Here is a 24,240-nt window from a genome sequence, read left to right on the forward strand (position 1 = left end):
TTTCATTTATTATTCAAAACTACTTTTGTGTCTTTTATATATTTATAGTTTTTTTCCTTAGATTTTGAGAATTTCTTACTAAATTTATGCCTAGGTATTTAGTTTTCTTTTTCTCGCTAGTAAATGGGAGTCCTCTGTGATTCCTTCTGTTTTATTTGTGTGTGTGTATATGTGGGTGTGTGTATATCATACACATTAAGCTATTATATATATATTTTATTGATTATGTATTTTCATTTATGCCTCCTTTTTTACTCGTATAATTTGTAGTAGTTTTTCTATCGATCCCATGATCTTTTTACTCTATGGCACTGAGCATTATTGGTTTTGCTGGCTATTAGTTTCCCAGATTAAAAGGTTTCTTGCCTGGAAACCTCCCTGGTTAGAATGAAGCTCCTGGTTGGTCACCCTCTTCCCCTTGGCATTCCTCTCACTGCTGCAATGGAGGACTTGGACTCTTTTCCTGAGGTACTCTTAGACTTTGAGCTTTAGCTTGGCTTTTCTCAAAAGGAGTCCCAGAGATGAGGATTTCAGTACAAGTAGTTTATTTGAGAGATGGGCCCAGGAAGCACCAGTAGGGAAGTATGAAAGTTAGAGGAAATGGAGATAAAAGGGTACTTCTCCCCAACAAGTCACCACTTCGGGCAACTGGAACTTACACTCTGGGAGACCATGCAGAGCGCCCAGAGTTATCCTAACCACGGGGCAAGGAGGTCTCAGGAGACTAGGAGGTGAGGAAGCATGGAATCCACCCACCAAATCTCCAGCTGTTGGGTGGGGTGCCTTGGGGGCATCAGAGTTCACCCAGTCAGTTGAGAAGAACTGGGATTCAAACCTGGACTGGCCCCAGGTGAAGCTCTGGGTTCTGACTGACTCCAAGTGAATCCTGCTCAGATACCTTTCAGCTGGAAAGGCTTGATTTCCTCAACATTGGGGATGGTAATAATAATTACCTCACAGCATTGCTGTGAGGATGAAAACATGTAGATGGTAGATGCAAGTATAAGTATAGAAATAGATGTAGATATAAATGTAGATCTAGGTCCAGACACAGACACAGGTATAGATGCAGGGGTAGATATAGACATGGATGGAGATATAGACACAGATGTAGACATAGATGGAGATGGAGATACAGACATGGATGTAGATGTGGATGTAGGTGTAAACAGAGATATGGGTGTCGATATAGACAGGGATATAGACATAGATGGAGATGTAGACATGGATGGAGATATAGATACAGATGTAGACAGAGACAAAGATGTAGACGTAGATGGAGATGGAGATACAGACATGGATGTAGATGTGGACGTAGGTGTAAACAGAGATATGGGTGTCGATACAGACATGGATATAGACACAGATGGAGATGTAGACATAGATACAGATGTAGACCTAGGTGTAGACATGTAGATATAGAAATAGATGTAGACACAGATGTAGATGTGGATCTAGGTCCAGACACCAACATAGATGTGGATATAGATGGAGATATAGACGTGGATGGAGAGGTAGACATGAACAGAGATGTAGACATGGATGGGGATGTAAATGAGATGCTGACGTATATGGAGATGGAGATGTGGATGGAGATGTAGATACATAGATGGAGATGGAGACATGGATGGAGATATAGGCCTGGATGGAGATGGAGACATGGATGGAGATGGAGACGTGGATGAAGATATAGATGTGGATGGAGATGGAGATGTGGACGGAAATGTAGATACATAGATGGAGATGGAGAAGTGGACAGAGATGTAGATGTGGATGGAGATGGAGAAGTGGACGGAAATGGAGACATGGACAGAGATGGAGATGTGGATGGAAATGTAGATACATAAATGGAGATGGAGACGTGGACGGAGATGTATATAGATGTGGACGTGGATGGAGATGGAGACGTGGATGGAGATGAAGACATGGGTGGAGGTGTAGACGTGGATGGAGATGGAGATGTGGGAGGAGATGTATGTAGATGTGAACGGAGATGGAGACGTGAAGGGAGATGGAGATGTGGACAGAGATGGAGACATGGGTGGAGATGTAGACGGGGACAGAGGTGGAGACGTGGATGGAGATGTAGATACAAGTGCATTCATGCAGATATAGATGTAGACAGAGAAATAAAGGTAGATGCAGACCACACGTGGCGCACTCCTTCCAGCTTCAGAACTAACTGGGAGTTGGTGGCATCAGGTTGCGGGACTGCTGTGCCTCCTCTTTGCAGGTGCCATTACCCTCTGTCCTCAACTCCATTCCCAATTCTTTGCTCTTCTCAGGTGGGTGCTACCTGTACTTAGCACTTTCATGCTACATATCAAGAAACTTACCAAGGCTCTCCTCTGACAGGCCCTCTCTCCTGGGGTCTAGCCCCCGACCCCTCTTTCTTCCCAGAGCAGCACTCCAGCCCTTCCTCCCTCCTTGGATTCCTCCCACCTGCTCCGACTTGCTCTGGATTATATTCTGGGAGGGAGTGCAGCCTCCTTCCTTCACACTGGGGGGCCCTCTGCAGCCCTTCAGGCTTTCCCTTCACTGTCCTTAGAACCTGTGCATTGTGGGGAGAGGGACCTCCCCCCATCGCATGGAGCAGAGCAAGTCCTAATAAAATCAAAGTGGTGGATTCAACACTATCAGGTTTAACCAACATTATTGCAGGTTAAAATGATGAGTCCATTTATTAAGGCTGTTTAAGTTGGACACCTCGCTTCCCTGTAGCATTATGTTCTGCTGCAAGTGTCAGATGACAGGGCATCTGGCACTCCCCGAATGCCAAAGCGGGGTACCCCAGAGGAAGATGCATTTCCTTGGGTGGGTGCAGGTGTGATTCTGACCATGGATGTGATGATGTTGGGAGGCATCCGCTCTCTGGGTCATAGCGTTTGTGATCTGAGGACGGCTGTCCTGAAGACACTGCTGAGGTCCATTGACCAGGTTTAGAAAGGACAAGAGGGCAGAGCACTTCACATCCCCGCCTTAGCTCATGAGAAGCTGGATGGGATTAATGTTGCATCTCCTTCAACAGATGAGTATTCTGGGACCGGGGGGTCCTTGCATTCCTGTTTGGTGTCTTCATTCCTGTTTGGAGGGGCCGAGACAAGCAGAGCCCGTCCATTTACTGGGATATCTTCCTTTGCTTATTCCTTGGGCGGTGGCCTAAGCATGGCCGTTAGGACCTGGGGCACTTCTAAGGGCACGGCGCTCTGAAGATTGGGAGCCGGGACCTTGACGGTGCTGAAGCGGAAGGGGGCTAGCACAGGCGGGCCTGTCTTCTGGCCCACCTGCCATTCTGAAATGGAAGAGAAAGGCAGGGTTTTCAGTGCAGACTCGTAAGCGTGAGACAGATCCCATCAGGTGACAGGTTGTGACAAGTGTACGGAGCTGTTTCCCAATTGTTTTAGTCGGCGCAGACTTAGAGAGGAAACAAACACTGACACAAACCAATTGCATGGTGATCGGCAAACAATGAAGTGTTGGGAGTCGCGGCTCAAAGTCTATAATTTCCAGTGGAATTGCTGTTTAGTCATCACCTTGCTGCTGAATGACACAGCCCGGCTGGGTGGGAACTACAATTAGCTGCTGTCACCCTAGCGTGATTTGTTTTCTTCCCTGCAGACAATGGAATAGGAAGCTACCCATAGCCAGCATCCTGTGCCCAATGGTGAAACAGCCCCTAGTTCAATGGAGAAGAAAAGCCGGGGATGGGGCTCTTGCCCCAGGTCCTGGGGAGGCTGGCTGTGTGTTTTCTCACCTCTGCAGCCACAGAGGAACAGAAGCCACGTTGCATCAGAAGCAGCCACTTGCTTTTGTCTTGTTTGTGTCCAGAGCTCTCTCCCCTCGGCAGGGGCGGGAAGGTGGAACACGGGCACCCTAGTCCCTGGTCTTCCCTCTTCTCTGTGCTGGTGCGCCCTGGTCTCTAGCTTTCAGGGGAGTCTTCCTTGGAGGCCGGACCTGCCTGCACCTGCAGAAACTTGCCCTTGCCCTTGGCTGCCAGGGGAGTCTAGTTCTTTGTCCAGACACAAACAAGACAAAGCATCTGAACAAAGGTGTCACAAGCAAAATATGTCTCAGCTGCAGCTACGGAGATGAGCGTAAACATCCAGTGCCCTTTGTGGTCGATGCTGGACCTCTTTTAGGAGACTCAAAATTCTCTTTGTTCTTCTTAAACGGCTCAGAGAATGGCCATCCCACTCTTAGCATTTAGCCAGCAGACAACAATTTTTCTAAGATACGGTGATCGTGGACCAAATAGACAGATTTACCTGGTGCGGTTGAGCCCTCTGACAGCGGAAGCCCAAATGGGAAAGAATCAGATACTTAGCTGCAAGGCTCTCCCGCATCCAGCAGTGGTCTGAACGCAGGCAGTGAATCAAGGGTATTTGGGCCTCAGCAGCTCGTGCTTCCATTGGTCTGTTTTTAACGTACGCATCGAGAATCTGCGCTGAACTTATTTATCTCCTAATGTGGGGTGATGGATGAAAAGACGGGTAGAAAATCTTTCTACCAGAGATACGGTATCACAGGCTGCCACGACACCCCCGGCTCTTTTTGCTTTCCTTCTGTTTTTCCTCCTTTTCAGCGCGGCGCTCAGGCCCCCACATCGTATATCCTGATTAGATGGTGGATATTACTAAGGGGATGTTTTTTAAGCCTATCATTGACACATTTAATTCATTAGGTACCAAATCCACAAGCAAATTTTGGCTGGCCATAAAACACGGTTAATCCAGGGAGCTGCAATAAAAGGTGAAAAATTATGTTCCAGCAAATGTGGAATACTGCTTTTCTGTAGAGACTTTTCCTGGTCTGCGGTATCTTTCTTCATACATTTTTCTTCTGTTTGGTTCTCTTGGTAACTTAACCGTTTGTTGTTTCCAGGCCGCAGAATGGCTCAATGATACTCTACAACAGGAAGAAAGTGAAATACAGGAAAGATGGGTATTGCTGGAAAAAGAGGAAAGACGGGAAGACGACCCGAGAGGACCACATGAAACTGAAGGTCCAGGGAGTCGAGGTAAAACACAGACGAGGCTCCCTTGTTTCACAGACCTCATTTCCGGGCTGCCTTGGATGGCATTTGATGCCAGTCACCTCTTGTCAAAAAGGATTTCTGTTTGCCAAGACCCTGCTGTTTTTCGTTTCTTTGTCTTTTTTCCTACCTTTGTACCCTGTGGTCTCCATTTCAGTTTTCTGTGAAACGGGATTTAACTAACTCGCCCCTGTTTCCCAGGAGTCATTCATGCGTAGATTGGGGTTGACCAGGTTCCTGCAGAATCTCGTGTGGTGCAGATCCCAGGGAGCCCCTGGTGCCTTGAGAGTTTGCAGGTGTGAGGGGAGGGAGGGCTGTGTAAGGACCCTCCCTCTCCAGGTGGCCAGGGCTGCCCCTGATGAGCGGGCCCCCTGGGAGCTGGTGATGCCCAGCGGGGAGCCTGGCGTCCCTCCTTCTACAGACACCCCTCCTCTTCCCTCTGGGTGTTGCACCCTCAGGGCGCTTGCAGGTGTTAAGGATGATGAGATGGGCTAACAAGGTGCGTTGCAGGGTCGGGGTGGAGGCGGGTGCTGCGGAAGCCTCTGGGAATGCTGTGCCAACCCCACACTGGATCCTGGGGGAGGACGGGGTGCGGTCTGATTTCCGCAGTGTCGTCGTGACACTGTGGGCTCTCACCCTTGGGCAGCCGCAGAGACCTGCCCGGGTCCTCTTCCCCGGGTGTGAGGGCCTGGGCCGTGCATCACGTGGGTGGGGGAGAGACCGGAAGTGGTGGCGCGTCTTTGCCTGGGAGTTGGCCAACCGCCGGGCCTTGCAGAGGACCTCACCCCGGGAGTAGGTGTGGCCACTGCTGCCTTGGGCCAGGGGCTGAGCAGCGGGCTGGGATGCCCTTGGTGCTTCCGGCCCATCCGCGAGGGGGCTCCCCGGGCGTGCTGGCATGTTGGGGCCTCCAGGGTGGCGGGATTGATGGCCGGGACCCACTCCAGCTCAACGGCTCGCTCTCCACGCTGAGGTTCTTCCTGACGTACTTGGTCCTCAGGACTTCGTCGCCGTGAATCACGTGCTTTTATGGCTGTGTTAAAAATAGCATCCAGTGGCTTTTATTATATGACCCCACAGAGAGGGATAACTTTTGTTTTATGCTTTTGTGGTTTTTTTTAAACACCTAATAACAATGCTTTATGATGATGAACAAGGAAGAGCCGGGGCGAGAGAAATGCCAGCCTCCTGGTCTCAGGGTTTGCACAGTGTGGGAGCAGCAGCTGTGGGAAACGTCAAAGCGCAGCTCGCGGAAGGTGCTGCTCTGGCCCCAGGACCATGCCTGGTGCTTGTGCAGACAGATCGGCCACTGGTCTGGGGCCCAGAGGGAGGCGGGCCCGGTGCCCAAGGGCCTCTGGTCTCATCTCCGGGCTCGTAAATCAGGAGCTGCTGGGTGTAAGTAACAGCAGGCAGGAGTCCTCCTCAGCAGCTGCCAAAGCCCAGGGAAAAAGCCACAGTGCTCCTTTCCTTCCTCGCCTTATGAATGAGGCCTGTCCATGGATGGCAACAGGGTGATTTAGGGTCATCTTTTGGCCACAGTTACCATGCAGTTATTCGTGGCTCCCTGACTTGTGTCTGATGTGTAGACAGCTGTGTGGGAGCGTGGCCTGGACCCTCCACCCACCCAGGGCGGGGATAGACTAGCCAGCGATGAGGGGTTTCCCTAACCTTCAGACTGGGTGGCAGTGGGGATAGGAGGCGGGAGTGGAGGCATCCTGGTGGCCACATGAGGGGTGTGCTTTCAGGTTCCTGGAGAGTGAAGACAAGGTGGGTGCTCTCCCACTGAGCCCAGGGAGCCATCCCATAGAGTCAATCAACAGACACTACCCTGTGCAGGGCCCCGTGGTGTCTACAGAGAAAATAGAAGCCGTGTTCTCTGCCCCATGGACTCACATTCAAAGGGAGGAGGCAGAGATACCTGGAAGAGATTCACGGGGCTGAGCAGTACAGAAGCCTGAGCTTTTAAGATGAGTGTCCTGGGGGTGCAGAGCAGGGCTGGGACACTGGGCTCCAGGTGGGGTGGGCTCTAGGCGACACTCTTAGAGTTGGCAGGACTGGGTGTGGATCTTGCAGAGTGGCTCCTAACTTACTTTTCTCACTTAGTCTGATGATTCTGTGACTCCTCGGATCCCTTTTAACCACTTTACAGCCTTCCTCTGTATAAGCATTTGAGCCACTCCCTGGCTGGTGGATGGGGGGCTTCTTCCCAGTTTTCCGACATTCCAGTGCTTCAGTAAACATTCTTATCTCTCTCTGCTTGGACACCTGTGCAGCCTGGACCTGCAATGGCTGGGTTTGGGCCCTGAGTCCTTTCAGTCTTATTGGACGCTGCCAAACTGCTCCAAAGGGGCCGTGCTGGCCCCCTGCTGGGCGTGACCACTCTTCCGCACCACCTCGCGCCCTGATGGACGAAAGGTGGTACCCTATTCAGCGTGAACCTGCGTTTTTCTTCGTTATTCTCGGGGATGAGCTCATTCTCGTGTTCGTGGGAGTCCTTGGCTGTGGATGGTCCTCCGTGGGCGTGATTTTTAACCAGCCCTAAAGAAAGACTTTTCTGATGAGAGCAGCCCCACATCTCACTGCCTTTGGCCTGCATCTGCTCTGATCTGGACCAGCAGCTGGAAGGGGACAGCGGGCAGGTGGTCCTGCCCGTCAGGGAGATTGCAGTGTGGATATCCATGGGTTTTGCATCTCGAGGAGGAGGGGTTTCTGGTTTGGACCCTGCTTCCTCCTTCAGTGGATTCCATCCTGTGGTTCCTAGGACCTGTGTAGTGACTCAGACCTATATCGTGCCAGGCAGGGTGCCGGCAGCCACGCCTACTGCTGGATGAGGCAGACAGTCCTGCCCAGGGTCTTGGGGCTGTGGTTTCCCCTGTTCAGGGGCATGATAAAGAGGTGTGCATCTCCCGTTTAACATATCACTTGCCGTAAGCCTTCCCTCAGGCCAGGAAGACTTGCAGCCCTGTTCAGGGAACTGCTCAGCCGACTGGCTTCTTTTGTTCTCAGAGGCTGGGGCCCTCGGTACACACAGCAACTCAAAGGCACATTGATTTTCTCATCCAGGCACAGGATGGGGGCAGCCGCTTTTGAAGCTGATGAGCTGTTAGGTCCATGATTAGTTGTCTTGTCTGTAAGCCAAGGAGAAGCCAGCTCGATAAGGTTTCCAGGGATGACAAAGGTTGGCAGGGAGGAAAAAGAAGATGGCTGTGATGTCAACATTTCAGGAGATGAAATCTCGGCAGGCCTCAGCAGGTCCTGCTCTCCATCTCCAGGTAGATTTATGCCTGCTTCCCTGGGGTCTTAGCGGGAAAGGAGCTTTGGGGGAGAGGACATTCCCTGAGAGTGGAGAGGCAGATCTCAAATGTCCCCATGCCTCCAGGGTTGCCACTCCGTGGGTGGGATGAGCTGGCTGCAGTCATGTTAAGGTGGTGTTGTTTGGGCCGAGCTGGACGCATACTTTTCAAGTTCATTGTGCTTTGGCCCCAGAAGCTGTCAGGGCTGTCTTCTGCCTTGTCCTCACACCTCACTCCTGAAAATGCCGGGCATCTCTGAATCCAGACAGTCTGCCTTCCGACACCTTCGCTGCTGGGTTCCCATAACAGGAGACCCACCTGGCCGCCGGCTTGCACATCTCCTACATGCCGGGTACATTCCACCCTCTCAACGCATCCACGTCAGGTGCATATTGTTACACCTGTTTCACAGATGAAGAAAGAGATGGAGCCTCGAGAGGGTTTCTCTTGCCCCCGGCCCCCTGCAAATCAATGCGGAACTGGGACGTGAGCCGAGGTCCGCCTGCTTCTACAGCGTGTGAGTGCCTTGCCCTGGGCATTCTGGCGGGTTTGTTATTTCGGGTCAAGTTCCGCACATACCCTTCATCCATCAGCCAGCTGTTGAATGCTTTCTACCCACCAACATCTCAAGAGGTACCGAGGATGCGATGATATGAACAAGAATACTCCCGATCTCTTGGGGATTAAAAAACAAGCACGTGATTCTCACACAGGAAGTCGGGAGGGGAGGGAGGATTACAACCCCCCCCCCCAACAGAATACATAGAAGGGTGCGTACGGCAGACTTGGTCCTAAGAAACGACATAAACACAGGAAGCTAGGTGCTGGTGGGAGCTCGACGGTGTGAGGTTAAGGATGGGAAGAGACCCAGTGCTCTGAAAAATAGCTCATGTGATTTAAAGCAGCAGGTGGCCAGAATCACGATGTGTCAGTACCTCTTCCAGCCCTTTGCAGACCAGATGCTCACCCCCCACCCAGGGACAAGGCTCTCAGCTCTGATCGCAAGGCGGGCCTGGCCATGGACGCCCTGCCTTTGGAACCAGTGGGTGGTTCCGTTGAGCACTTGCACAGAGCTGTCCACTGGATGTAGAAAGCACGGACAAAGGCACCCTTCCCCTCTGAGCCCATTCCGAGGCGGACAGGTACCCCCTGGCTTGGACCATCGGTGAGGCAGAAATGCCAGCCACCGCCTCTGATTGGAATTTTCAGTGGTGAAGAGAGAGTTTGGTTTTGCTGACCTGTTTTGTGCTGCCTAAAGGAATGACAAGCTGTTTTGGAGTTCCCATCGTGGAGCAGTGGAAATGAATCTGACCAGTAACCATGAGGCTGGGAGTTCAATCCCTGGCCTCGCTCAGTAGGTTAAGGATCTGGCGTTGCCCTGAGCTGTGGTGTAGGTCGCAGACATGACTCGGATCTGGCATGGCTGTGGCTGTGGTGTTGGCTAGCAGCTCTAGCTCCGATTCAGCCCCTAGCCTGGGAACCTCCATATGTGGCGGGAGGAGCCTTAAAAAAGCAAAAAAAATAAATAAATAAATAAATAAAAATAAAAAATAAAAGGCAATGACAAGCTGCTTTGACTTCTCAGCTCAGTGCTTGGAAGCTCAGAACCCCATCTTGAAGGTGGCAGCACCAGGCAAAAGTATGTTTTTGGACTTGGCCTCATTAGAAGTGATGTTCTTTATTTGGAGACTTGGGCCACATATTAAGAAGGGGTAAAAAAAGCACCTTTTTAAAAAGTAGGAATGATATTGTAGTTACCGCATTAGGAATTAACAGGGCATGAAATAACTGCCTGCCTTGTGGCAATACCAGATCATTTCAGCTCTGCTTGCAGCCGTAAGATAAATAGGTATCTCGCTTGCAGCTGATGGAAAATATCTCGACAAGCCAGCCACAAACATGTATGGTGCCCAAATCAAGTTTGGCAAAGCAGCAGTGAATAGCTAAGCAGGAAGTGAGGGGGCTGATGAAAGAGCTGAGCGCTGCAAGCTCCTCCAGGGGCAAATGAGTCTGTGTTGCCAGTCTGTGTTTTTGAAGAGAATACAGGTAATTTTTTTTAACCTTCCATAAGCGGTTGTGTGGCTTTGGTCTACGGGTGTATTATTTCACCCCGTTCCTCGTCCAACTCACCACGCACCCGCTGGTCTCCACGGTATACGGGGTTCCTTGCTCAGAGCCTATTTCTCCCACGTCTGCATCTTGAGGCTGCCTTGGCCTCATAACTTCCGAATCTGGCAGGGCATCTTCTGATCTTCTCCATCTAGAAGGAGTTATTCCCGGTCTTTAATTAAAGCAGACTCCGTCTGTACCTCTTCTGAGGACGTGTTCTCTGACTTTATATGAGCTCTGTTCAACTCCATAGACATATATTAAGTATGTAGTATTTTCTAGATCCTAGAACGCCTCTCTCTGGTATCTAGATTCTGGGTGATCTGCAAAGACAGGACGCGGAGAGGCAGGACACAGAGCATCCCACCTGAGAAACTTAGAGAAACCCATCACTTCCCTACGAAGAGGTGACTGTTGCCATGGAGAAAGGGAGTGTTGGACCGGACTTGTCCTCTCAGAGGACAGGGCTGGAACCTGTCCTGAAGTCTGGGACCTGCTGAAGGCCCACCTGCCTTCATGGTCCCCCTCCTCCGAGCCTCCCCCCAACCCTGCCATGGAGTCACGGCAGATATTTTTATCCTCACTGGTTGCACACCTGAGACTTGAACCCAGGGTGTGGATTTCCAATTCCGGGGGCCACTCCGTCCCCCGTGCTGGAGGTGTCTGGTCTCACAACCATCTCCAGGGCAGGGAGCTGGTCACTGGTCTGTTTGCATGCAGCTCAGAGGCATTCCTAGGGCTCTTCAATCATTTCAGTTTTTGTGCTGCGTTCTGCTGGCACGAAAACACGTTAAAACTTAATTTCCTGTTACCTGGATGTGTTTTGGTGGAATCAATTCAGGAACTCAAATCCACAGTCTTTCCTTAATTTCTAATTATGCAGCACCCCTGGTGACATGTCCCTACCCAATTCCTATAATTAAAATTTTAACTAATAAATAACACAAGTCCACTGCGTTTCTAAGTGGCAGGAGCAGCCATCCATCCCTGCTCACCTCCCGCAGGCTCACGGAGGCCTGGCCAGGGTGCTGGTCCTGCTTCTCCTCCTTCAGGCCCCCGTCCTCCCTGACCATGGCCAGCTAACAACAGCAACAGCAGGGATGATGTCAGTTACGGACACCTACTGAATACCTGGTCCTGTGCCCATCACTCTACATGCACCTCTCAGGCCATGCTTGGCAACATCCCTTTTGGGTAGGTACTGCCACTATGCTCCTTTTTTCGGAAGAAATCATCACTTTCCAGGATATTCAGAAATATATCCAAGGATACCTAACTGGTTGGCATCAGAGCCAAGTGACCACCCCAGGTCTGTCTGAGTCCAAATTCCCGGTTTCCTCATTGGCTTCCCAAATACTTTGATCCCCATAAGATGGGTCCGCAGGGTCCCGGGAACGAAGCGTTTAATATACACCACTGAGCATCCAAGCCCGGGCCAAAGGTAAGACCCAGGAAGGCCTTTAGTAGAGGGATGGCCCCCCAACTGGCCATTGGGTCTCCCTTGCTCGTAACTCTGGTCAGCAGATGGGAAGAGATGCTGTTTTCCAGCCCAGGAATCTTCTCCCTCGGCCACTGGGGACTGCGGAGGAAGACCTGGATGCCCCTTGCCATCTGCCTCCGGGGTTGGGCGTTTGGCCCCCACACGCTGGGTACCCTGCATGACCCACTGTCACTTCTTAGCTCTGATTTCATCCAAGCTTTAGGAGCCTCTTATATTCCCAGGTCACCCTCCACTTAAGGATAACAAGTTACGTTCATCTGCTCCCACAAGGAACTGTCCCTTTCCATTTGTCCTGAAGCTGCAACTTTCAAGCTTCCAGGATGCTGTCCCTTTGGTGACAAGGGTCTGTGTGCCGTGTGCTCTCTCTCCCTGTGTAGGGTGGCCAAGTTTAGTGTGCACATATGTGTGTGTGTGTACATAGACACACGCATACACACACGTGAGAGACATGTGCCCAGTCAAATTGAACTTGAGTTAAACAAAACAAAACAAAACAAAAAAAAGAAAAAAAAAAAAAAAGGATTTTTTTTTTTTTTTTTTTTTTTTAGTGCAAGTGTGTCCCATGCAATATTTGGGACACACGTATGCTAAAATCTTCTCTATTGCTTCTCCAAAACTCACATTTAGTCCTGTCTTTTATCTGGAAGCCTTCCAGCCATCAGACCAGTTTCCCTGGGGTCTTTGCAGACAGCGATTTGTGGGGTTCGGTCTCACTGAAGACATGAGGAAGTGAGCTGGTTTCTTTCCAGACCCATTACTGATGGAGGAACCATAAAAACTAGGAGAGACTAGCGAACCCACACACTGCCCAGCCTGGGGCCCCCCTTGCCCTCTCCAAGGAGGTGAGTCCTGGGTGCCTGCCCCCTAGGGCCCCAGAAGCCCCCGGGGCCCTTCCAGCTGTCATCTTGGGGACCTCAGGCCTCCCACCAGTGTGTTAGGAAGCCAGATTGTTTGGGGAGGAAGTGCCAGGGAGATTTTGAAGGAAACACGTGTGTAGTTTCTGCCTGCCTTCCATCTCTGGTAGATTACAGCACGTGCAGTATTCTGCAATTTCCTTTTTCAACTTGATTGGAGCCTTATTGAGCTAGAAACTCCTTGGGAAGGGAGAGCAGCAGAACACCGACTTGGTATGCTGAGCTTGTATTTAATTATTATCATAACAGTCCCCAACATCATGGCAGATTAGCCCACGAGGACAGGAATGGCAATTTTAGCATAGTCTGTTACCACGGAAACCCTTGAACACCGCTGTCCAAATTCACCGCGGGCCTTCCTCTGTTTGGGCCTCGACATACAGCAGGCACCAAGTTAGATGTTACCCAGGCCACACAACCTTGGTTTCGTGAGCATAATTTACGGTCTCGTCCGGAAGCCGCGGATGCCTTTTAAGAAGACGATGGATGCCCTGGCTCCCCACCCCCACCCCCACCCCGCCTGGGTAAATGGCCAGATTTGGTCGTTTGCGTTGGGTAAAGGATCTCTCTGGCCTTCACCTGACTGAATGGTAAATTATTGATCTTCTGCACATCTTTCAATTTCCTAACATTGCTGGGAAATTTACTTCCGTCGCTGGTGTGGCCACAGCTGGTGTCTGACGGGGCAGTCTGAGCACAGAGGACAGGACTCTCTAGCCTTGTCCTAGAAGAGTCACACCTGGTCCTTTTGAGTTGACACTAGCATGGGAAAGGTAGGTGGCTTGCAGACGAATCAGGCCCACATTGCTCTGTCTATCTGCCTCCCACGGGCCAGCAAAATCCACGCCGACATAGAAGTGCAGTGATGGGCTTTTGTGTGCCCAGGAGGAGGGCAGAGAGAAGCATTGCTGCATCAGTGAAAGAGCAGCTCTCGCACAGCTGCTGGGGGTGGTGGGGGGAGGCTGTCTCCGTGGCAGCTGGCTCTGGTCGCCTGGTATCGGGAGCGTGTTTGTTGGGGTTTTGGTTGCTAAGCTGCCCTCCCTGGACACAAGGCCAAAACCAGAGCTGAAACGTAGATGACAGAGCACCTTTCTGGTCGAGAGATGAAATGACCTGGCATTTCCTCTTGGTTCTTCCTAATCCCTAATCCCAACACCTGCTGATGCCCTTCTTTCTCGTTATAAAACACTCACATCTCACTCCTGCAGGCTGAGACCTGCACAGACACACATGTGGTCACATTGCTGCTCGCTCCCCACTATGTGGTCCCCTGGTCATGGCACCTGCCCACCTGGGAGCCCGTTAGAAGAGCAGACTCTCCTTCTGCCCCGCCCCAGATCTGCTGAGTCCAGACCTGCCTTGGGTGGGGTCCCCCCATGATTCAGAGGTGCATGCGTTTCGAAAGATTGACATGTGCCAGCCTCTTGCTCTGGGTGGAATCTTCCCTTGGTGATTTAGTCCTAGCCAGGTTTGACCTTATCTTAAGAAAGCCTGGGGTTTATAGATGCAGACTATTACCTTTGGAATGGATCAGCAGTGACATCCTGCTGTGTAGCACTGGGAACCATGTCTAGTCACTTATGAAGGAGCATGATAATGTGAGAAAAAAGAATGTATACACGTAGGTATAACTGGGTCACCATGTTGTACAGCAGAAAATTGACAGAAACTATAAACCAGCTCTAATGGAAAAAAATAAAAATCATTGTACAAATTTAAAAAAAGAAAAGAAAAAAAATTAAAAAGTGCAAAGGAAAAATTTACCAAATCTGGTAATTCATTCCTTGACTCCCAGCATCTTTTAAAAATATCTCAATGAACTCTGTGATGGCATGATTTGAGCCTGTTGTTCCTTATTCTGCCCTTGGCTGTGAAGGGGAGAGAAGAGCAGGTCTCTAAAAGCAGGGCACACAGAGAAGCTGCAGTGCCTGACCAGCTGTCTTGGCCTCCCTCCCCAGATGAACCAGCGACCCCGTTTCGATGTTCTCTTGTAGACCAGTGGTTGGCATGGTACCTGGTACATATTTGGTGTCCAATAAAAACTTTTGGAATGAATGAATGAAATGATGTATTTCTTCTAGGAAGGGCCGGATAGGACAGGGATCCCCCACTTTTTAAAATTTATGCCACTTCGCTTTCACAAAAAACCTACGTTAGCATCTGTTTTCACTAACTGAAAGAAATCCAAGGACAATTTTTGCTTCTGTGAAGAAAGGCAAAAATTGTGTTCAGCACTTGCTTTACAGCAGTGTGGTAGAGGCAGCTGCACCCTGAGCCATGAGAGTGGCCTCCCCAAGCGCCTTCCCCAGGAACCACACTGAGCATCTCAGCATCCCACCGGTTTTGCCAGCCCAAGGTCTCCATGGCAACTGTTGTAACATGAAAGCAGCCATAAGCTATAGTTCAGAAATCGGCGTGTCTGTGTTCCAATAAAACTTTATTTACAGAGACAGGCGGAGGGCCAGATTTGGACCATGGATATAGTCTGCCCATCCCTGTTGTAGGTGTCGGCAGGAGGTTCTAGAAGGAGCAGGGTGCTATGGGTCCTGGTGAGAGTTTGGTGGGGGATGACCAAGGACTTGCCGTAAACCCTCTTAAGGACTTAAATCTGAGCACTGGTAGGTCCTAGGACTCGTATTTGCAGCTGGATGATATTCACACTTAGCTTATCAGTCCTTTTTTTTTTTGTATTTTTAGGGCCGCACCTGCAGCATGTGGAAGTTCCCAAGCTAGGGGTCAAATCAGAGCTGCAGCTACTGGACTACACCACCGCCACGGCAGTGCAGGATCTGAGCCGCATGGCGACCTACACCACAGCTCACAGCAATGCCGGATCCTTAACCCAGTGAGCGAGGCCAGGGATTGAACCTGCATCCTCATGGATCTTAGTTGGATTCATTTCCGCTGCGCCACAACGGGAACTCCTAGCTTATAATTCTTTAAGGAATGAACACTTCTCTGCACAACATGCCAGTGGGTACACCATGCTGTCATTCATGTTTGTCTTGGTGACGTTAGGGTCTCCACACAGCCTATTCTGCATGGCATAGGGCAATTGCTCTCTGTCTGAAGACACTGGGCAGAGCCTCTTGCAAAGGGCAGCTTGGGGTGAAAGCTGGGCAGCCTCCTGTCTGGCCGAGAAGGCAGGCAAGTCCCAGTGATGCCCTCTGAGTGTCCTCGTCCGGGCACAGCTGAGACCAGGTAGGTTAAAGGACTGGGATCTTCCAGAAGAAAGGCAGAACCACCTGCATCTTTAGGCTTGATGTGCTTTGAAAGCAGCCTGGACGCATTTGATGTCACAACGTCCCCCTAGAACAGAGACCATGGGGAGGGTACAGATGTTATTTGTCCGTGTTTAAGTATTTACATGACAGCACGAGAAGACCGGGGACATTCTCTTTCATCTCTGCTGCCACGATTTATGTACAGTTTTATGATGAATGTGAGAGGTAGGCATTTATTACAAAAGTGTAAGAAATGTTGACTCTTCCCGAATTGATTGTTTAGAATTTATTTGATTAAATATTCAAGGTGGTGAGTGATAAACTGAACCAGTGCTGGTTTGTAGCCTAATGATTCATGCATCTGTGGTGGTGATAAGGAAAATCAGAGACCTGGTTTGCCATTTCAGGGGAAAGATATGGATTATTATGAAATCCAGAATGGGCCTCTCGAGAAGCTTTCCTTAAGGGAACACCCGTATCAATAATTTCTTCTTCATACAAGAACCCTAATGTTTCACTTACAGAAACATAAATTCTAAGCAAGTAGCTGTGGGTTTTTCTTCCCTTTGCGTCCTTCCATCCCTTCCTTATGGATGATCTGCTTTTATCCCTCGGTTAAGGTCTAGCATTCCCAGCCCTTTAATCTCTGTATCTTTGTCTTCTAATTTTTAATGCTAAAAAGCTCAACTAAAATCTATGTATCTCAGCCCCTGTGATGCTGGCGGAAGCCAGGATGGTGTGCCTTTTGCTTGAAATGTCCTAAAAGATTCATTAACTCCTGGAAGGGTCTGTGAATGACTATTTGATCTCAGACCTCCAATGGGATGTTACCCTGAACCCATTCTCGCAGAAGCCAAGCTTATCGGGTGGGTTGCATGGGGGAGAGCACAGCAGGTGCAAAGGCTCTGGGGCTCCACCCTTTCTCCAGTGACGGGGGGCCAGGACAGGTTACCAGATCTGCTGAAGACCGCACGGATGTAAACGTCCAGCCACCCCCGCAGGACAGACAAGGCAGGTAGAGCTCCCAGGTGCCGCGTAGCAAGAATGGCAAGTGGGCATGCCTTATGGTGACATTGTGATAGCTCGAGTTTCAAAAACTCCATGACTTCTCTTTGCAAAATGTTAGACAGCTGGTTTGATATCATAATCTTTTCTGTAGGAGACTGTGGGAAAGGAAGTTGGGTAACCCCAAGACTCCTTAACTTCCCTCAGTTTCTTATGTGTCCACATGCTGCGGTGCAGCCATGACACACGCTTGTCCCTTTTTCTGGTGTGATGCCCTGATTCTGATATTTTACTTAAATATTTGACAATTTTCACTTTGTTGTGTATTTTTAGACCTAATTGTTAGTATAATGCCATATTAGGTCCAGTTTCCCCAAAGGGTCCCCACTGAGCTGTTCAGCAGTGATTTCTCACAAACAGGCTCTGCGTGGGTTTCCCTGGGATTCATCGGTCCAGGTGGGAGGAGTCTGCTGCTCACCTTTCATTCCTTCATTGCTGTCAAATCGTTGCCAGAGTCTTAAATGATAGCCTCCACTTCGGGGTGGACAGGATGAGCCCCTCGGTCTCGGTCTCTTTACCTCGGGGCTGGGTTTGGGTTACTCTGTTCTCACCGAATGCACGGCTCCTGGACCCTGAGCCTTGTGCGCTGCCCTGAGGAGGGTGTTGATTCGGGGGGTGTTCCTGTTTCCCTGCTTACTTGTCAGTTTCTGTCTCATCAGTGTGGTTGTTGGTCATGGGTGGGGACTCGGTGTGTATTTCGCCAAGGATGGACTGAACCTGGGGGGAGCTGGCCCATCACTTTCAGGTGCCCAGTGGAGGTGGTGGTCTCCCCGGGAGGACTGAGCTTTGTCTTACATTCCCGGACTTGGGAATCAAGTGCTGGGGTCGAGTGTGGCAGCCCCTGCTTTGCTTCAAGAACTGATCCCGTCTGCCTTTTCCTGAGAGGAGTTCGGTAAACCTCACTGAACTAGCTTCCCTTCCAAATCAGTGAACACCTTCAGCCGTGATATGAAATGTTGGGAAACAAGATGCAGTGCATTATTCCGGCCGTATTTTTTTTTCCCTTTTGCAACACCTGGCAATAAAAATTTCGGGCTAAATACCAGATGAGCGCGCGCCTCATTATGTATAGTAACTTCGTCTATAACTTTTTTAAGCCCTCCAGATGGAAGCCCGGGATAAATGTGGAGAGCTGGAGAAGGGAAATGAAAATAAATGCACTAAGAAATAAAGAATCTGTTTTTTATACTTTCTTTTGCAAATAGTGTTTGCAATGACATATTGTGAATGGGCTGAATTATAACAGAAACAGAAATGAAACAGAGCTCGGGGGTAGGGAGAGCGATTGTTACACTTACTTTAACTGATATAATGCAAAGGAACGCTTTTTACACTCAATTAGTTTGCACATTGTGTTGGACACACACCAGAATGTAGAACATTTTTGGGTTTTGTTTTTACATGATTAAGGAGACGAGATGAAATAAATTCAGTAAATTACCCTCCGTTCCTTTTTGGTCTGTGATATTTTTTTTTTCCTTCCCCCTGGTCCTGAATAAATAAGGGTAGGGGGAGGCAGTGGGAAGTGCAGGGGCCTCCGGACCGATGTTCCCAAACAAGACATCCTTTCAGAGATCAATGGGTTTTCAATAGAGTTCCTTCCTCTCCCTTAGGGCCAGCTTTTGCTGCATAAACAAGGTTACGAATCAGGGCTATTTACATTTGCTATTTGATCGTATTTTGTGCTTTGAATATCAGAAAAGGATAGCAAGCCTCATAGATGCTAACAGATGTTAGCAAGCATTTAGGCAGCAAAAGTATTTCCAAGGCTGTGTATTTCAAGATCCTTGTTTAATTTATTTTGCTTAATTATCCTTTCTTGCATTTTTAATGCTCCTAATATGATAATATTAAGAATTGCAGTGTGTGATTATGTATTGCTCATTTTAATATATGCTAGATGTGAGGGGGAAATGCACGGCGATGCCAGGAACAGACGGGCTGGGGGACCCAGCTCCATGCCTTCCTGTGTGCAGCTCTGTCTCCTGCAGGTGGGGGTCCAGGAAGGGACCAGGTCTTCTGTGCAAATGATGTAGAAATGTGTTTCTCAAACTTCAATGTGCGTACAAGTCGCCCGGGGACTCTGATTCCGTTGGTCTTGGCGGTGGGGGTGGGGGAGCGGTAGCGGGGTGTGGAGGCTGAGATGCTGCATTCAGATCAAGTGCCCAGGTGGCGCTGATGCTGCTGGTCATAAATCACACTTTGAATAGTGAAGATGGGAAGACATCAGGGAGTGAAAATGACATCAGTTGTGCCCCTCGGGCTGCTGGAAAACCAGTACCCCAGGCTAGTTAAAAATAACGAACACCCATGGACCGAGCCACGCCTGGGGCCCAGGGCATGTGCAGTTTCCTCCCAGCATGGAAGCTGCGGTCAAGGTCCTGGTCTGACTCCCATCTTTTCCAAAGATCCTCCTTGGTTTTGTATATGCAAAAGGAGAGCCACACCTGAAGTGAACTCAGCAATTCTGTGTTTTATATTCAAAACCACAGATACTAATAAGAAAACAATGGGAGAAACCTGTTAGGTATAATATCCAATTATAATTATTTTTACTCCAAAAGGCATGTCAAATAAATAATGCAGTTTATGTTACTTCTAGAAAATGCAGCAGCATTAGTTAATTTACATAAATTATACAACTCATTATCTTTGTTTATAAAAAGCCTTAGCAATATTTTGGCTTATGGATCTGAAAGGGGGGGAGGAATCCCAGATTTCAGTTCAGTGTAATTTTCCTTTCCTGTACAGTCACCTTTGTATTTATTTACGGAAGGCACGTCTGTTGACAGATCCCCTTAGGATTACTGCCCTTTCCTCATGATGAGTGGAATGCATTCAGTCAGACTTTTGTTTATAAAAAGCCGAATAAACACAAGTGAATTAACCCAAGCATCCAGAGAGCGCCCCAAGCAGCCATGTGGCTTCCCCTCCTGGCTTTTGCGGGCTGCTGACACCTGCAGGGTGGGGGAGGGGCTGCAGGTACCAAGGGGCCGGGTTTCCGTGTCTCCACCCTGCCCTCTCTGTGGAGCACATTCTCAGGCAGCTTTGGTTAGGTGCCAGCGTGCCACCTGTGAGCAGCTGGATCCTCCCTGGTCCAGAACAGGAGCCACGTGTCACCCCTGAGCACCTGAAGTGTGCCCAGTCCCACCTACATTGTGCCGAAAGTGGAATACACACACCACATTGCCAAGACTTAGCATGGGGAAAAAAAAAAAAAAGAGGCATGTTAAATCACCCATTAATATTTGTATTTATTTCCTGTTGAAATGATATTTTAAATATATCAGCCAAATAAAATACATCATTAAAATTAGTTTCCCCGATTTCTTTTTTGCTGCTTTACCATGGCTGCTAGGAAGTTGAAAATGTGGCTCGTATTGCCCCTCCCCTGGGCACCACGGGGACTCTGCTATACTAACCAGGAGCCTGGGACCTGGATGACTTTTAAGCACTCTTCTTCTTTACACTCTGGTTCTGTTCTGCTGGCCCTGCGTGGGGCTCTGAGTCATAATCAGAAGCTTAGGAAGTGATGCAGTAGAAAGGGCAGGTCTAGTTGGCTGGTGTGGCTGGAGATTTGAGGGGCACGCAGAAGAACAACAGGATAGAAGCAAACTGAGCTCTTTTTTCTTTCAGTCGCACCTGGCTGGTGCTTCTAGCTTAATCTTAAAGCCTTTGCCTGTGGGTGGGGAAGCCCAGCTCCCAGGCCATTTCGGCGTGGAAATTGGTGAATCCTAAATTCTTCTTCTTCCCTTGTGCAGACCCACTAGAATGGCATGAGGAAAGGGCTACCCCTGGCAGGTCTGCGGAACCAAGGGATGTTTGCTGGAGGTGGGAAGGACGAACTCCATTTCACTTGTGGGGAAGCCTGGGCCCTGCCAGGCACCAAGGGGTCTGGCCCTTTGGCATCAGAAGGTAAACCCAGCACCAGCGGGGCTTCTGACTGAGGTTCATTGCAGGCATAGCCTAGGACCCCGAAGCCCCAGGCAAACCCCTGCTGGGTCCAGGTGAATCTCTGCCCTCATAGCATTTGGGAGGTTAGAGACAGAGTGATTTCTGTTGTTTATTATTGTTGGTTAATAATTCTTCCATCCATCCATCCATTCAAGCAACATTATTGTAAGCCTGCTGTGCCAGGCATTTGGTCAAGCATTGGAGATAGAGTGATGCAGAGAGCAGATACATTTCCTGCCCTCTTGAAGCCCTTGACTCGGGGGGTGGGGAGCAGACACAACAAGTAAGCAGTAAGTACCTCAGGACCCCCGAGGGAAGTGCTGAGGGTGCAAACAAGGCATGTGCTGGATGGAGAATAGCAGCCCTCACTTTTGGTGGTCCAGGGGCCTAAATGGGGCAGGAACAGTCAACCGTGACTTCCGGCACAAAGGGCCATGGCTATGCAAAACTGGGGCTGGGCATTTTCAGACAGGACAGCGTGATGCCCTAGAGCTGGAAGGACCATGGTTTTCTTCTGACTGAAAGGGACCAGTGGCTTGGGGGACAGTAGGACGAGGCAAAGGTGGCATGAGGTGTGGCTGGAAGGGCCTGCAGCCAGGTTGTGTGGAGGTTCAGCTGCAGTAAGGATTTTGGATTCTGTTCTAAGGGTCATGGGAAGCCATCCATGAGATTTTAGAAGGGATCTGAGAGGCAGTGGGAAAGCCCTGGCTGGGAGACTTGGCCCTGGGCCAAGTGATACTGGGTGTTTCACCTAATCCCTCTGGGTGTTGGTTTCTTCACCTATGAAATGGAAAGGCTGGGGTGAGGAGGAGAGGGAAGTTGGCTAGAACCTTCTCCATAGGGGAAGTTTCCTTCCTACTTAAACTTGCTGTGGTTCAGAGAGAGCTCAGTCTCTCCCCATCCTGCAGTCAGGTGACCTTTGTGCCCCCCCAGGACCAATTCTGGACGGCTTGCCAGGCACGGACCTTTCTGTGAAGTTTCCACATTCTGTGTTTGTGAGTTCTTTGGCTTCATCATATACAAGACGACAGAGTGGTCCTTGGCTATGCTTCCAAATCGCCGTGGGCTGCCGAGGTTCTAATTTGTAGTCTGGGATGGGACTGGACATTTGTCATCTTTAAAATCTTCCCAAGTGATTGATTCCACACATGAGCCTGTTTGGGGATTGGACCTCTTTGAGGGGACAAAGAGGACCCCTGTAGCCAGATGCCTGAGACACACGGGGTCTCCCAGGACCTCCCCAAGTTCAAATATCCAGACTTCACCACCAGACCAAGGGTCTTAGTTCAGAAATCGTAATCACATCACTTTGTACAAAAGGAACCGAATAACAACCCACAGAGTAGATAAATCCATGGTGGACTGAGGGCCTCTCTGAAAGGGTTTTTTCTCGCACTGACAGGTTGTTTGCTGAAAAGGCAGAGGAATGGGTTATCAGAAGTGCAGCTAATGAGGATCTGGGATTTGGGGGTGATGACCCAGCCAGCGAGGAGCATTTCCGATGCACCCTCTGATGCCCCTCCGCAGCCCCACCATGACTAAGCCAGTTGAGTGTCTGCAGAAAGCTTAAGAACCCAAGGGTGGAGCCAGTGCCAATCCCGTTTCCTTTTGTTCATCTCTAAAAATGCCCAGAGACTAACAGCAATGACAAAGACTGGTGGGAAAATTCCCATCTCACCAAAACCAACTAGAGCCCAGGACAAAATATGTGGAACAATGGTTATCAGACACCGGACAAGAGAAGTGCAGCCTGGGATCCCGAGGGGAATAAACAGAAAAGGAGCCCTGGTTTTCCAGCTGGAGCGTTGCCTGTAGCATGGGGCTTTGCAGGCTAGCTGAATGAGGAGATGGAGACCAGAGCCTGGGGAGGCCAAGGCAGCTGGAGTTAGTAGGACAGAGTACTGGGAAGAAGGGAGGTAAGCAGAGGAAGAAGTCAGAAATCTGCACAGTAGGCCCCTTTGAGTCTGTGGCTCAATATTAAGCTGAATGTGTACAAGGTGAAATTCCATGAGGTTGGTCAAAATACATCCACTGAAAGCTGTAGGGTGAAAATTCTCCAAGTTCACACAGAACTTGGATGTGTTCAAGTTTGGGGGAGGCTGTATGAAGAGATGTTTTTGAACACCTGGGGCATTCAATAGAGACCCAGAAGACCATAGTAATAGGACTAGACACTCTTGGAAGTACAGACAACCCTAGAACCACCCTAGCAAAGCATAAATACACACTTTGAAATGAGTGGGCTGAGCTGCATGTAATGCAGGTGCCTGCCATAACAAAATTCAACACTCTTTCAGACAGCAGAATATACACTCAACAATATATCATTCTCAGTGCCCTGCATGTGATCAAAAATCATTAAACATGTTAGGAAATGGGAAAATATGACCCATGTGCAGGACAAAAATCAATCAGTAGAAATGAAGTCCAAAATGACAGTGAAATGGAATTCGAAGACGAGCGTTTTAAAACAGTTATTATAAATATCCTCAGTGATTTGAAGGACAGGAACAGCATGAGGAGAGAACTGTAAGATAGAAATAAGAACCAAAGATAACTTCCAGAATTGGAAAATACGCTACCTAAAGTGAAGATTTCACCAGATGGGGCATCAGGTAGATTTACCTATTGAAAAACTAACAGAAATGTAGCAGCTCAAACACGGCACATTTATTATCTCTCAGTTTCTGAGATCCGGGATTCCAGAAGTGGTTCTGCTCGGTCCTCGGTTTCAGGGTCTCTCCCAGGTTGTGATCAATGAGTCCGTCAGGGCTGGGGTCCCATCTGGAGGCTCAGCTGAGAAGGACGTACTTCTCAGCTTTCTTGGTTGATGTAAGAAGTCAGTTTCTTGGCAGGTGTTGCACCGAGGACTTTAGTTTCCCCCTGGATTCTAGCCAGAGGCCACCTTCAGTTCTCTGCCAAATGAGTCTCTCTGGCTTTGATGAAAAAATGAAAGCTTGTTTCATCAAAACATATGAGCCAAAGAGACAATAGAGAGAGTTTACTAGAAAGACAGAAGCCACCGTCTCTGGTAATCTGACCACACGAGGGACATCCCATGACCTTTGATGTGTCTTTTTGATTAGAAGCAAGCCACCAATATGCCCACAAAGAAGAGGAGGGGATTATACAAGGGTATGAGTAATAGGAG

General features: G+C 49.4%; 1 protein-coding gene across 27 annotated transcripts in view; it reads left to right on the forward strand.

Annotated features, from left to right (window-relative positions):
- Positions 1-24,240, forward strand: part of CAMTA1 (calmodulin binding transcription activator 1) — an 866,060-nt gene that overhangs the window by 419,210 nt on the left and 422,610 nt on the right. For all 27 annotated transcript variants that reach the window (XM_021097504.1, XM_021097510.1, XM_021097514.1 and 24 more), the window contains one exon: positions 4,882-5,017. In XM_021097504.1, coding sequence (XP_020953163.1) covers positions 4,882-5,017 — 136 coding nt within the window. The remainder of the gene's footprint in view (positions 1-4,881; positions 5,018-24,240) is intronic.

Source organism: Sus scrofa, chromosome 6 (genome assembly GCF_000003025.6).
Source record: "Sus scrofa isolate TJ Tabasco breed Duroc chromosome 6, Sscrofa11.1, whole genome shotgun sequence".
NCBI classification, from domain to species: domain Eukaryota; kingdom Metazoa; phylum Chordata; class Mammalia; order Artiodactyla; family Suidae; genus Sus; species Sus scrofa.